We start from the raw sequence: 13654 nt of genomic DNA on the forward strand, positions 1-13654 counted from the left end.
GTGGGGGAGGGACTGGAGGAAGGGAGAGAATTTGGAGCTCAAAATTTTTTTAAAAAGAATATGAAAATAAGTAATTTTTTTAAAAGAAAGAAAGCTATTGTTGAGATGGACTCTAGAGCTTGGTAAATGGCTAAGGGTAAGGGAGAGAGAAGAGTCTAAAAAAAGAAAAGGTTTTGAATACATTAGAGGGAAAACTCTCACTTTGATAGTTTGGGATTCTGAGCCATCCCATCCCAGTGCTGAGAGGTGAATCATCTGGATATTGCAAAAAGACTACAGGTAACATTTGATAACTGAGCACAGTTCCATGTTTTCCAGGTTTTAAGTTATCTGGGAGGACAGAATGGGGAAGCAAAACAGCAAGCTCCGTCCTGAGGTGCTCCAGGATCTCCGGGAGAACACTGAATTCACAGACCATGAGCTGCAGGAGTGGTACAAAGGGTTTCTAAAGGACTGTCCCACTGGCCACTTGACTGTCGATGAGTTCAAAAAGATATACGCCAACTTCTTCCCCTATGGCGACGCATCAAAGTTTGCAGAACACGTCTTCCGCACCTTCGACACAAATGGTGATGGGACGATTGACTTCAGGGAATTCATCATTGCCCTGAGTGTCACCTCTCGGGGGAAGCTGGAACAGAAACTGAAGTGGGCATTTAGCATGTATGACCTTGATGGTAATGGCTATATAAGCCGTGGGGAGATGCTCGAAATTGTACAGGTGAGGACTCTGGGGACCTCAGCTGCTATGCCTGGAAGAGAAAGGCATGAGAGATCATCCAGCATATATAGCCTCTTCATTCTAGAGAGGAAACTGAGGCCCAGAAAGATGACTTGTTCAAAGTTACACATCAATGGATGGCTGAGCTAGGTCTAGACCTAGCTAGAATTCTTAAATTCCTTAAGCGTGGGGTTATTTAAGCTGACATCAATTCAGCCTATTTGCTAAGGAGAATGAAGGATGTCTATTGAAATTTTCACAAATGAGATTTGCATGATCAACTCTGGCTTCCACTCTGGTATAATAGAAAGAGGGCTGGCCTTGGGATCAAGGAGTACCAGTTCCAAAGCTGGTTCTATGACACTGGCCAAGTCATTTCACTTTTCAAAGTCTCAGTAATACTCACATCATTTATGAGTAAATTATAAGTATTTTGAATAATACTCAATTATTTCAAAGAAAGTACTTTGTAAAGTTCAAAATGCTCATTATAACATATAAATTGATTTGCATATAATAAAGAACTTTAGCTGCCATCTTAATATACTATATAATGATGATGATGATGATGATGATGCCTGGAGGCAAGGAGCTAGACTTGCTGATGTCTAACTGTTTCTTCTGCCCTGAGATCTCACAGCCCTAGAGAAAACGTGAAGCACTGCTTCCTCCCTACTGTACTCCAAGCCTGATTTGACACATGGCCATTTTTTGCTTCTGCTTCAGCTAGACTTGGGTGACTGAAACATCTTCGTGATGGATTGTATGGTATAAGCCCATGAAAATTGACAAAGCTATAATAGTAATAATAATTATAATAATCCCGTGAGGGCTGAGAAGGCTGAAATAACAACAATGGTAACAGTAATAGCTGGCCTTTATATAGTGCTTTACATTTTACCAAACATTTTATCCACATCATCTTATTTGTACAACAGAAGAACTCTATGAAATACCTGTGATAGCTCGTATTATGCCCATTTTACAACTGAGTCTCAGAAAGGTAATATAAACTGGTTTATAGTTGCTTAGCTAGTGAGGTCAAAAAGAATCAAACAACCGTCTCATTTCCTGTTTGTGGCTTACTTACCTAACCCAAGATCCTATACCCTTAGGTTATTTACTCCTAGGATCTGAACATAGTGTTATAGTAAAATTAATGTGGCATAAAGGACCTGGACTCAAATGTCAACTTTGCCAGTTCTGTAACGTTAAACAAGTCTCCAGGTCTTCCTGAGTCTCCATTTCCCCACTGGTAAAATGGGTATAATAATACTCAAACTTTATCTTTACAACATCCTCATGGAACTGTGAAGATCAAGTAAAGTAATAGATATAACACCTAAAGCATTATACAAGCTTAAGTTGTTAACTAGGGTTCTATGCTGGCCCCAGGGGCTTCATGGATTGGTTGTGTCGTGGGACAAGCTCTAACACTGAGAAAATCCATTGCCTTTGGATAGGCATTGGCAGTCTCTCAGAGGAAGTATGCTAAATCCTTTTTCATTCACCCCACCCTTGGGATTGGCAAGAAGGTGATTGAGCCCTGGGTAGATGCAAAAACAGCCTGAGAAGACAATCTTGGTCCCACAGCAGCCAATGTGACTGGTCAAAAGGTAGGAAAGGAATTAGGGAGGGTTATAAAAGTGACCCCTAGCTCAGCCACTCAGCACCACACCCAGAAATAACTGGCTGTGTAACCTTGAGCAAGTTACTTAACCCCGACTGCTTTAAAAAAAAAAAAAGTGACCCCTAGGAGGAGTCGTACCTAAACCATCACTCAATATTTATTGACTCTCTACTATGTGTGAATCACCATATGGAATACCAACCTATCACCAGCTCCTGTTGATTTAGTAATCTGTTAACTCCTTAGCAAAGATAAATGGTCAGCTTAAAGCAGGAATAAGGCACAGGATAGGAGTTGTTATTCGACACCTAGGCACTAGGAAAAAGAGAAGAAATTAAAATATGACAAAGGACCTTAGCTGTCATAATCCATTCTTCTCATGTTACAGAGAAGGAAAATAAAACCCAGACATGATTAATGACTTGCCCCAAATCACCCAGCTAGTCAATGGCAGAGCTAGGAAAGTGTCAAAGACAAACTTCACTGACTTCCCAGTTTTCTTTGGGACTGATACTGGCTGTCTTACCCCAGATCCTATTAATGACATGCCACTTTCAGCTCACATGCTATAGATTTTCCACCCTTTCTTTGAGAGGAGGAGGAGGAGAAGTAGTAACAAGAAAAGTTGTAATTGATATTTACATACTGCTCTATAATTAACAAAAATTCCTAGATTATGACAGTAATACAAACAAATTTAGAAATCTTAACTTCTGGATTCCAGCTGAAATCCAGTTCCCATCAGAGATTTATCTCTCTTCTATGCGTGGAAAGGGTTGAGATGAGAGACCTACTAGGACCTATTCAGAGCCAAGAAGATTGTGGGGGGAAAATGCATGGAACACAGTGGGCTAACACTTCCCTGTGTGTCTCCAGGACAGGAAGGGATGGGGAGGTAGTACCACTGTAAAAGGGTATTTTCATACCCTCCAGGATAGATCAGTGGCTAACCTGATCTACAAATTCCTCAACTAGGTTGAAGTTAACCTGCAGAAAGTCAATTGTGGGGCATCTTTATTTATTTATTTTTTTCCTTTTGGAGGGCAATTGGGGTGAAGTAACTTGCCCAAGGTTACACGGCTAGTTTTTTTGTGCAGGTGTTAAGTGTCTGAGGCCAGAACCGAACTCAGTTCCTCCTGACTCCAGGGCTGGTGCTTTACTCACTGCGCCACCTAGCCACCCCGGCATCATTATTTTAAGGTGTATATACTTCAGCTACCACCTATCTGGTTCTTGCATGTAAGCATAAGATGAGAAACAGAAGCTCCATTTTATATGGGCTTTATATTTGTACATTATAACCTAGCTCATTTGTAAAAACTGACCCATTTTCAGAGGGACACTTCTATCAGCAAAAGACTCACTGAGTTATCAGTTATCAGATTATCAGTTATCAGTTATCAGATAACAAAAGTTATCACTGCCAACTATTGAGATTTTTGCCTCTGATTCTTGGTGAGTGGGAAAAAACTAGGATTCGCTCAAGTGGGACTTAATTCAGCTATTTTCCACTTTCTATCAGCATCTAAATCCCAAGATCTGACAATTTGATCAGTATCTTCTAATGGTTTTCAGTGTGCCATGTTTATCATGATGTGCATAATTATAAATGGCTGTGATGCTTCTTCTATAAAGGCATGATTATTAAATACCAACTGTGTGCAGAGCTCTTTGCTAAGCCCCGGTGGAGAATACTAAGTTAGATAAGATATTGCCCTTGCCCACATGGAGCTTATAGTCTAGATACAGGCCTGAAGGCTGCAGGTTCCCCACACCTGGTCACTCTAGAAGGTGGATATGGTTCATAAAGATAGCTAAATACACAATATTGCTGGACAAGTACATCAAATAGATACAAAACAAAGTACCATGTGAGGTTACAGGGGAAAGTGGTTATAAATCTTAGATATGGTCCTCAGAAGGATTTTAGAGACCCTCAAATTTGATTGTACTTGGCTATGAAAGCCCTAATGATTCTGGCCCCATTCCTCATATGGCAAGTCCTATGCATGCTCACAGCTAGCTGGCAACTTAACTAATCCCTGCTGTGGTGTTAGTGACCTGATAGGGAAGGCTTTAGTTAATGATGATCTGAGACTCTAGCAGCAGCTCGTCACACCAGAGACCCCAATATGGGCCCATTGATTAGTAGTTGGGAAAATTTCTCAGTCATAGAGTTTTGCTTCCCAGCCTTTCCTTTCACTGTGCATTATCAGAGTGGTGTGGGTGGGAGGGAGTGATGGCAGGGCTTAACTTTTTTTTCAATCTGGGGAAGACTGTATAAGGCACCAACTTATGTGCCCATGTAACTGTGTTTGCAAACTGGGTAATGAGCTTAGATCTTTGCTCCTCCTCCTGGAGCTTCCCAAAGTCTATTAAAAAACCTCTTCTTCCTTGTACTCCTCCAGGCCATATACAAAATGGTATCCTCGGTAATGAAAATGCCTGAAGATGAGTCCACTCCCGAGAAGCGAACAGACAAAATTTTCCGGCAGATGGACACAAACAATGATGGTAAGCTATGGGGCAGTCTCTCTGCTTGGTGTTATTAGAAGCCAAAACGCATTCGTCCATACCCCAGATTCCTCCCTCCTCTCCCCTCTCCCAATCCTCCAGCCTGAAGTCAAAGCCCGTAAGTGGGATCCAGGGGTGGGAGGCTTCAGCAACTGAATCATACAGACTGCAGAGAAGCAGACAGTAATGGAAGAAAGTCAGGCCTGTCCCTGAAGTTACCTTTGGGGCTGATTAAAAGCACCTTTTCCTATGCTCAATGGAAACCTGGGTAACTTGGTAATTTTCCGCAGAAAGCTGTCCCCTGCAGCCATCTCTGCTTGTTTTCTCATCTTCAGATCATGTTGACTGGGCCCCACTACTTCCTAATAAACACCTTCAGTCATCCAGCCCAGCTCTAAATACACACGGCATGCTCTGTGCACTGTGTGGATTGGAACAGAGTGTTCCACATTCTAATTTATCCTCTGGGGCTGAAAACTTCTTTCTTAGAACTCAGAGGAGTTGGCCCTCCCTGGGAGCTTAGGAAAGGCTGAGAGAAGGGGATCCAGAGAATCTTGAACAGTAGTGACCCCTCCTCCCTCCAAGGTCCCAGGCATCCCTTCTTTCTAAGGGACAAGAGGAAAGGTCTTGTTTATTTCAGTCTCAGGCTTAGGAGGGAGGCCACTTATTCCAACCTGTTGCTAAGCAAGAATTACCTCTGTCCCATCCTAAGCAGCCATTCAGTTTCTGCTCTTAGAACTCCAGGGATTGGGAACTACAAAGGCTAGTGGTCTTTGAGCTAGACAGGACCTTAGAATCATCTGACACAGGGGTTCTTAATCTGAGATTCATGAACTTGTAAAAAAAAAAATACTTTGGGGGCAGCTAGGTGGTGAAGTAAATAGAGCACAGGCCCTGGAGTCAGGAGAACCTGAGTTCAAATCCTACCTCAGACACTTAACACTTATTAGCTATGTGACCTTGGGCAAGTCACCTAACCCCAATTGCCTTGCCTTCTCCCCTCAAAAAAAAACCAACTTTGATAGCTATATTTCAACATTTTTGGTTTTCTTTGTAATCCTGTATCTTATTTTATCCATTTTAGACTATTATTCTGAGAAGGGGGCCCAGGAACTTCCCCAGACTGATAAAAGGGTCTATGATATACAAAAATGGTTAAGAACCCTTGCTCTAGTCATACTGCACCTACATTTTGCAAATGAAGAAACTGAGTGATTTACCCAATGTCCCATAGTAAATAGACACGCTGGGATCTGAATACAGGTCTTCTGACTCCAAATCAATATCACACACCTTACTTTCTAAGCCTGGGGCAGTGGATAGAGCACCAGGCCTGGGGGCAGAAAGATTCATCTCCCTGAACTCAAATCTGCCCTCAGATAGTTACTAGCTATGTGACCCTGGACAAGTCACTCTTTGCCTCAGTTTCTCCATCTGTAAAATGAGCTGGAGAAGGAAATGGCAAAGCACTGCAGTATCTTTGCCAAGAAAACCCCAGATGAGGCCATGGAGAATCAGACATGACTGAAAAATGACTGGACAACAACTTCCCAACTCAGACCATTCCACTGTGGGACAGTTCATGTAAGAAAGTTACTTTACCTGTAGCTATTGAGATGATATGAGGTTAAAAACCCCTTATTCTATGGAGTTAACAAAAATAAAAACAGCAGCCCATCCACGTTCCACTAAAAGAAAACTCCAAGGTCTAACAGTGATCCTTTAATTCTGAAGAGCATCCCAAAAAGATGTTCCTCAGAACCTTGGACAGGTCATTACCTCTCTGCACTCTTCATTTTCCCCTCTGAAAAATGAGCGTTGTACCAGACAGCCTCTAAGATCCTTTCAATTAACAACTAATATTTATTAAGTGCCACTGAACTAAGTGCTGAGGGAGATGAAATGTTTTAGATCAGAGTTTGGGAAGGACCTTGGAGGTCATTGGGTACAACCTTTTCATTTTAGAGATGGGAAAACCAAGGTCCAGAGAAAGGAAGTGTCTTCAAACCCAGATGCTCCATCACCAAATCCAGTGTTGTTTTGCTACAGTCCTTGGCCTCTTTGTACTTAGACAAATAGAATAATAGTCACATAACTGGATTACGTGATAAATGGAGGAAGGAGGAAGGAAGGGAATAAGCATTTATGTATCATCAGGCACTATGCTTAACACTTTTACAAATATTATCTCATTTGACCCTCATGGTAATCCTGCAGGGAAGGTGGCATTATTATCCTCATTTTACAGTTAAGGAAACTGAGGCAAACAGGTTAAATGACTTCCCCAGGGTCACACGACTAGTAAGTCTCTGCAATCAGATTTAACCAGTCTTACTGATTCCAGGCCCAGCGCTGTATTCACTGGGCCACCAGCTGCCTCATGATAAATACAATGGAAAGCTACAAAACAAAGGGTCATATGAGGTCTGAGGGGGAAGGGTCCCTCCAATGGGGGAAGGGACATTGGCTCTGACATTTTAGGATGCCCTAACTTTAATTTAAAATAATGGGAAGTGGTGACTAAGGTAATTTGAGTATATGCTAGTAGAAGGAGGCCTCTCTAGCTGGTAAAAAGATAGGTTGTTTGTAAAAGCAGGCATTCAATGTACCCAGTCCTCCCCCTTTTAAACCTATTCCTGGAAAACAAATATCTCTGTCCTGGGTCACTAGTTGGTTGGCCCACAAGAGTTTATGTGCTCCAATCCCAGTACATTTACTGCATCAGAGAGAGTCAGACCTGCTTTTCAACCACCCACTCTTTTCCACCCTCCTGAGAAGACAACAGAGCCATTGGCTACACTGAAGCCTTCTTAAATATTTAACCAGTTCTTTGAGTCTTGTTTACAAGGACTGCTTGGGCTGGGCAATGCCAAGACCCCCAGGGCATGAGATTTTATCATCATCTGTCATAATCACTGGCATTCCAGGAAGCATCCAAGCACAATGGCTAAGTAGACAGCTACAGAGATAGGCAGGAAACTCAGTCACTGGATTCCAGTCCCATCTCTGACCCTCAAGTGACATCATACCTACATATGAGTGTCTAATTACTGACCGGGACAGTAGCTCTAGTGACAGAGAGAAGCAATGGGAAACCCATAATAACACCTAATTGCCAGGTGAAAGGAAAAGAAGCTATGTGCTTGTCTTTCAATAGGACACACAGCAATCACATAAACACAGGGCCTGAGATGGGCCTATTCCTCCTGTCCTGCATTGTGCTCTATAGCCTGAGGGGAACAAAGGTTGAATCAGGCAAAGTTTCCTCCCTTCACAAATAAATTTCTGGCGGAGTAAATGGTTATTCTTAGTTTATCTGGAGATGGAAGAGGAGGGATGAGACACAGGCAGTGCTTGAGGATGGTGTTGTAGGAATAGGATTGACCTTGGTTTCTAGTCCCGGATTTACTATTCCCTAGTTCTGTAACCTTAGAGGAATCACTTGTCCTCTCTGAGCCTTAGTTTCCCCATCTGGAAAATGCAAGGGTGTGGGGGAGAAATTCATTAATCTCAGAGGTTCCTGCCAGTTCTGACATTCTAGAGTAGTCTAGGTATTTTGTTTTGGGCATTCTGACTCTTGAGTGTGCTAGAGCAGAAGAAGTTCTGGACTTGAGCTTAAATCTCGGATCTGCTTCCTGCCTGAGTGACCTTGGGCATACAACAGAATGAATATTAAACAGACCTACCCCAAGACAAGGAATTTAAAGCACTTTGCAAACCTTAAAATGCTAAGGAGAAAATGTCCATGATTTTTGTTTCTACTACTGTGTGGTCTTTCAGACCTTTTTTGGCTGTAAATTCTATGATCTTATACATGCCCCCTAGGTAGCCAGCCTGGTTGCTGTGTTCACTGGACATAATAATAAATAAAGAAGATTTTACTTTTAAAAGAGTAGATTTAAGGGGAGGATTTCCCCACTTAATGGACTATTAGCGTGTATTACCCAAAGAAGTTGAGGCTTTTCCTCCCTGAATGTGATGATGATGATGATGCTGACAGTGGTGATGGTGATGATGGCATCTAACATTTACATAGCAGTCTACAATAACAGAGCACTTTTACCTCAATTATCTCAGGAGTCAGGTTTAAACAATTCTAGGAGTGCTATATTTGAAGTGAGAGCATTTGACTTTAAATCTCAATTCTGCTGTTTAATATTAGCTAGTATTTATATAGCTCCTTAACGTTTATGATGTACTTTATAAATGTTTTCTCATTTTATCCTCACAACATCCCTGAGCAGTAGATACTCTTATCATTCCCATTTTATGGATGAGGAAATTGAGGCAGAGGTCATGTGACATGCCCAGGGTCCTATAGCTAGGACACCTCTGAAGCAGGATTTGAACTCAGGTCTACTTTGCAGTTGTGTCTGACTCTTCATTGTTTTCTTGGCAGAGATACTAGAGTGCTTTGCCATTTCCTTCTCATTTTACGGATGAGGAAACAGAGGCAAATAGGGTTAAGTGATTTTGCCCATGGTCACACAGCTAGTAAGTGTCTGAGACCAAATTTGACTTCAGGAAGAGGAAGGAGTCTTCCTAACTCCAGGCCCACTCAACCACTTAGATGCAACCTTGGGCAAATCTTCTCTCATTGTTAGCCTACATTCACTGGCCTCCAGTCTAGTGATGATTTCATTATATGAGCCTTCCATTGCACTCCCACTGAAATCAAGAAATGTAGAACAATACAAGGATCTGTTTGAGTTGGATACCACTGATCTACTCTAACTTCTGTCTCCCCACTCCCTTATTTTCTACATGAGAGAACTGAGATGAGGCTCAGAGACATTAAAGTGATTTGCCCAAGGTTGCATCTAAGTGGTTGAGTGGGCCTGGAGTTAGGAAGACTCCTTCCTCTTTCTGAAGTTAAATTTGGTCTCAGACACTTACTAGTAAATGTTTAACAACCAAGATCTCCCAGGGTAAAAAAGAGTAGGTACACACACTTTGAAATTTAATCTTCAGTATGAATACTTTCTTAAGTCTAGACAATCGACAGAACAAGCCCTAATTTTTAGTGATTGCTGATTTCTGAGACAAAATGCTCACACGGGAAATGCAATAATTGAAAACCCGTTAGAGCTGGCTACAGCACTCCCCTGACCAAACCTCATTCCTTTCTACTTTCTCTTTAAACTGGATGTATGATATCCTTCTTACCATAGGAACCCTCAGCCTAGAAGGAACAAGTGAAGGTTTCTTTGATTTTAAAAAGGGCTCTTTTCTTCAATGAAAAGTATTCTTTTTCACTCAGGCATTCTGAGTGGCTTATAGTCCTGTCTGAAAGCAGCAAAGAAAGTGAGGACCACTGTGTATCAAGATCCTGTTAGTGGGATACTGGGATTTGTACTTGGAATCAAAGGGACCTGGGTTTGAATCTCAGCTCTAATATTTTTCAATTCTGTAACCAGTCTGTCAGTCAAGAATTACTCATTAAGAGTTTACTATGTGCTAAACACTGTGCTAAGCATTGGAGATACAAAAAAAAGCTTAAAAAGTCCCTGCCTGGGAGTGGATAGAGCACTGGTCCTGGAGTCAGGAGGACCTGAGTTAAATTTGGCTTCAGACACTAGTTGTGTGACCCTGGGCAAGTCACTTAACCCAGATTGCCTCCCAAGGGGTTAAAAAAAAAGCACCTGTCCTCAAGGAACTCATATTCCAATGAAGGAGACAACACACAGACATGGTACATACAAGAAATAGAGGAATAAGAAGATACAGATAAATATATGTATGTATGCATAGATATCTCTTTTGTATCTCTATGTATATATACATATATAGATCTATATGTATCTATATATAGACCCATAAATCTATATCTATACATAAACATAGAAATATATCTATATACATAGATATACCTACATATACATATATAGATCTATAGAGATATAAAATAGATCAATAGAGATATATGATAAATGGCTAGATCTATAGATATCTATCTATATACACATATATAAATGTAGATATAATAGAAGGTAATCTCAGAAGGAAGGTAAATCAGCATTAAGGAGAGACTAGGAAAGGTTTCTTGAAGAAGTCTTGACTTGACAACTTAAAAGAAGCCAGAGAAGCCAAGAGATGGGAATGAATAAGGAAAGAATTCCAGGCCTAGGAGATAGCCAGTAAAAATTCACCAAGTTGGGAGATGGCGTATCTTATGTGAGGAACAGCAAGGTGGCTGGATTTCAGAGGTGGTGGGAATAAAGAGTAAGAAGACTGAAAAAGTAGAAAGGGCCAGGGTGTGAAAGGCTTTAAAAGCCAAACAGATTTTTTATTTAATCCTGAAGGTGATGGGGAACCACTGGAGTTTATTAGTGACTTATCCTCTCTGAGCTTTAATTATCCCAATCTATATAATGATAAAGTTGGAATATGTGATCTTGAGGGTTCTTTCATTCTACGATTCTGTGGTTCAGTGGTGGAGGCCAGGGCAGGGAAATAGGTACCTATCCCAGAAGCAGGAAGCTCAGTTTGATATAATAGTTCCAATCAGTGAAAAACTAATTCAGATTCTTTCCCAAGTATGGGTTTCTCCAATTTGGGCTGTTGTATGTTTAGGGTTTATGCCCTTTTTTTTAAAAAGTTACCAGTATCTTGAAATTTTGAGAAATAAAACATATTCTTTTTTTTTCTTCTTTTTTTGGAGGGGAGAAAGGCAGGGCAGTTGGGGTTAAGTGATTTGCCCAAAGTCACGCAGCTAGTAAGTGTTAAGTGTCTGAGGTTGGATTTGAACTCAGGTCTGGTGCTCTATTCACTTCGCCATCTAGCCACCCCTTAAAGCAGATTCTTACAATGATTCACAAGGTCTTTTAGCATGTACTGTGGTCACCATATTGAACCTTCATACTATATACAATGGTACTTCATCATGAAAAAATGAATTTAAAAAAAAGCAAGTCTTTTAAGTAGAGAATATCATATTCTGTATTTTTAGAAAGCCAAAGTTTTAGGTTTGAAAAGTGAGCTTATTAGCTTATTAGGATAAATGCCTTCTTTGGAGCAGCATATTTGATCAGAGCTTGGTACCCTGTTTCTCTTTTGTTTGGTTTCTTTTTTTCTTTTTTTTTTTTGGTTGTTCTTTTGTTCCCCCTCAGGCAAACTGTCACTGGAAGAATTCATTAAAGGTGCCAAGAGTGATCCTTCCATTGTCCGGTTGTTACAGTGTGACCCAAGCAGCGCAAGTCAGTTCTAACCCTGCCCACATCTGGACAGTTGCAAAGAGCCACTGGCTTGTCATTCCAGCTTTGCTTACAGAAATGGATGCCTTCTCAAACCATTCCTCTGCTGTTTTCGGATAAGGTCCTTTGGTCCGGTGGTTTCCCTCCATGCAGTGGCATGGCCAGCCACAAATCCCCCATCATCCACACCAGGGCCAAAGTCCTTTGGTCACCCAAATTTATTATCAGTTTTCCTTCTGTCATCCTGATTCCTTTGCAGACCCCTAATATCACTTAGAGATAAGTTTCATGCAGACAGCAAGGGGGGCTTGGGCCCCAGGGGCGGGAGACATCTCCCTTCACTTGGGGAATCTGTATGAATACATTCTAATTACCATGAGAAGAGCTGAGATAGGACTTTACAAAATAGAGCCAAGGTTAGTTAATTTATTTTGCTTTGAAAATGACTGTTTGAAGAGTTGGAAGCTAAAAGCAGACAGAACGAACCCTCTCCTGTGCATGAATTTGTTCTTTTTCTTTTTGTTGGGAAAAAATGGCTTGCACTTATCCGATGATGGTCTTCGCTTTCTTTTAACATATAAAATATATATATGGTGAAGTACAGTTTCATGGTAAGGTCACCTATTTAATGCATCTGACAGCTTTTCCAGCTTTTTCCTCCCTTAGTGGTCTGTGATTAACCCAATGCTGATTGTTTTGTGGTATTTATGCATCTGCAATTTGCTGTATTTCAGAAGAAATGCATGTTTAGCCTTTATTATGGCTATTCCACTGTCCAATACCTGAATGCACATATTTGTTCAAGGTTCATTTTTACTGTTGGTTGGTCCAGCGTTTCCTGTATTAAAATCATGAAATAAAAGGAATGATCTGAAGCTTGAATTTTTCCATCAAAGTTCCACCCTGGGGCGTGTTGCTTCCAGTGGTCACCATCCCGTGTGGGGCAGTTAATCTGCTCACCCTGCTCTTTGTAAACATTGCTCCCCCCTCGTCCCTTGCATTGTCACTGTGTTGATCAATCTTATGCATTCCAGTGTTATTTAATATCTGCCTAATGCCAAGAGATATGAATTGAAATAAAATGATGACTTTTCTTGTCAGCTCTTTCTCTGTCCACTTTTAATCAGCACAGCAGTTGAGGAGGCAAATTGCTTAGCAGGGCCCAGGGATGATATGAACAGGAATAGTGCAGGCAGGAAAGCCCCTTGTCTGGTGTCTGTTTGGCATCTGGAGGTGACCCTGCATTCTTGAAGTCCATGCCATTGGAGTCCTACCTCTGGTAGGTTCTACTAAACTGGAGAGTGAGCTCAAGCCCAAGCCAGGTGATAGATTGTGTGTCTGGCATTCAAAGGCCAGTCTACTAGCTAAGTTTAGAAAGGCTCAACTCTAGGTTGATTGCATAGTGATATGTTTTTTCAGTCAAGCAATTATCAAAGATGGAGAAGTTCACTCTGCATCTGTACAGAGAGTAGCAGGACTAATAAATCCCCAGATTCTTAAAGTATTCCAGGAGAGTGGTATATCTTGGGGTTTGGGTTGCACATCCCAAAGGCTTTTATCTGGTGGAAAATACATGTCTTCTGAAGGCCTTGGTTA

General features: G+C 41.3%; 1 protein-coding gene across 1 annotated transcript; it reads left to right on the plus strand.

Annotated features, from left to right (window-relative positions):
* Nucleotides 1–284: 284 nt before the first annotated feature.
* On the plus strand, nt 285–12920 carry LOC138176176 (hippocalcin-like protein 1). The gene is made up of 3 exons (XM_069106948.1): nt 285–721; nt 4760–4865; nt 11975–12920. Exons 1-3 carry the CDS (start codon nt 344–346, stop codon nt 12070–12072), a joined length of 582 nt encoding a protein of 193 aa, XP_068963049.1. The 5' UTR covers nt 285–343; the 3' UTR covers nt 12073–12920.
* The last annotated feature ends 734 nt before the right edge of the window (nt 12921–13654 follow it).

This window comes from Petaurus breviceps, unplaced genomic scaffold, assembly GCF_028583685.1.
Source record: "Petaurus breviceps papuanus isolate PSGF00001 unplaced genomic scaffold, PetGlider_PUasm1.0 83653, whole genome shotgun sequence".
NCBI classification, from domain to species: Eukaryota; Metazoa; Chordata; class Mammalia; order Diprotodontia; family Petauridae; genus Petaurus; species Petaurus breviceps.

Excerpts from the sequence above, each read along its gene's own strand:
- LOC138176176 (XM_069106948.1), top strand. The coding sequence starts at position 344 with ATGGGGAAGCAAAACAGCAAGCTCCGTCCTGAGGTGCTCCAGGATCTC. Across the intron at positions 722-4,759 it reads AGATGCTCGAAATTGTACAG|GCCATATACAAAATGGTATC; the intron begins GTGAGGACTCTG and ends GTACTCCTCCAG. Across the intron at positions 4,866-11,974 it reads GATGGACACAAACAATGATG|GCAAACTGTCACTGGAAGAA; the intron begins GTAAGCTATGGG and ends GTTCCCCCTCAG.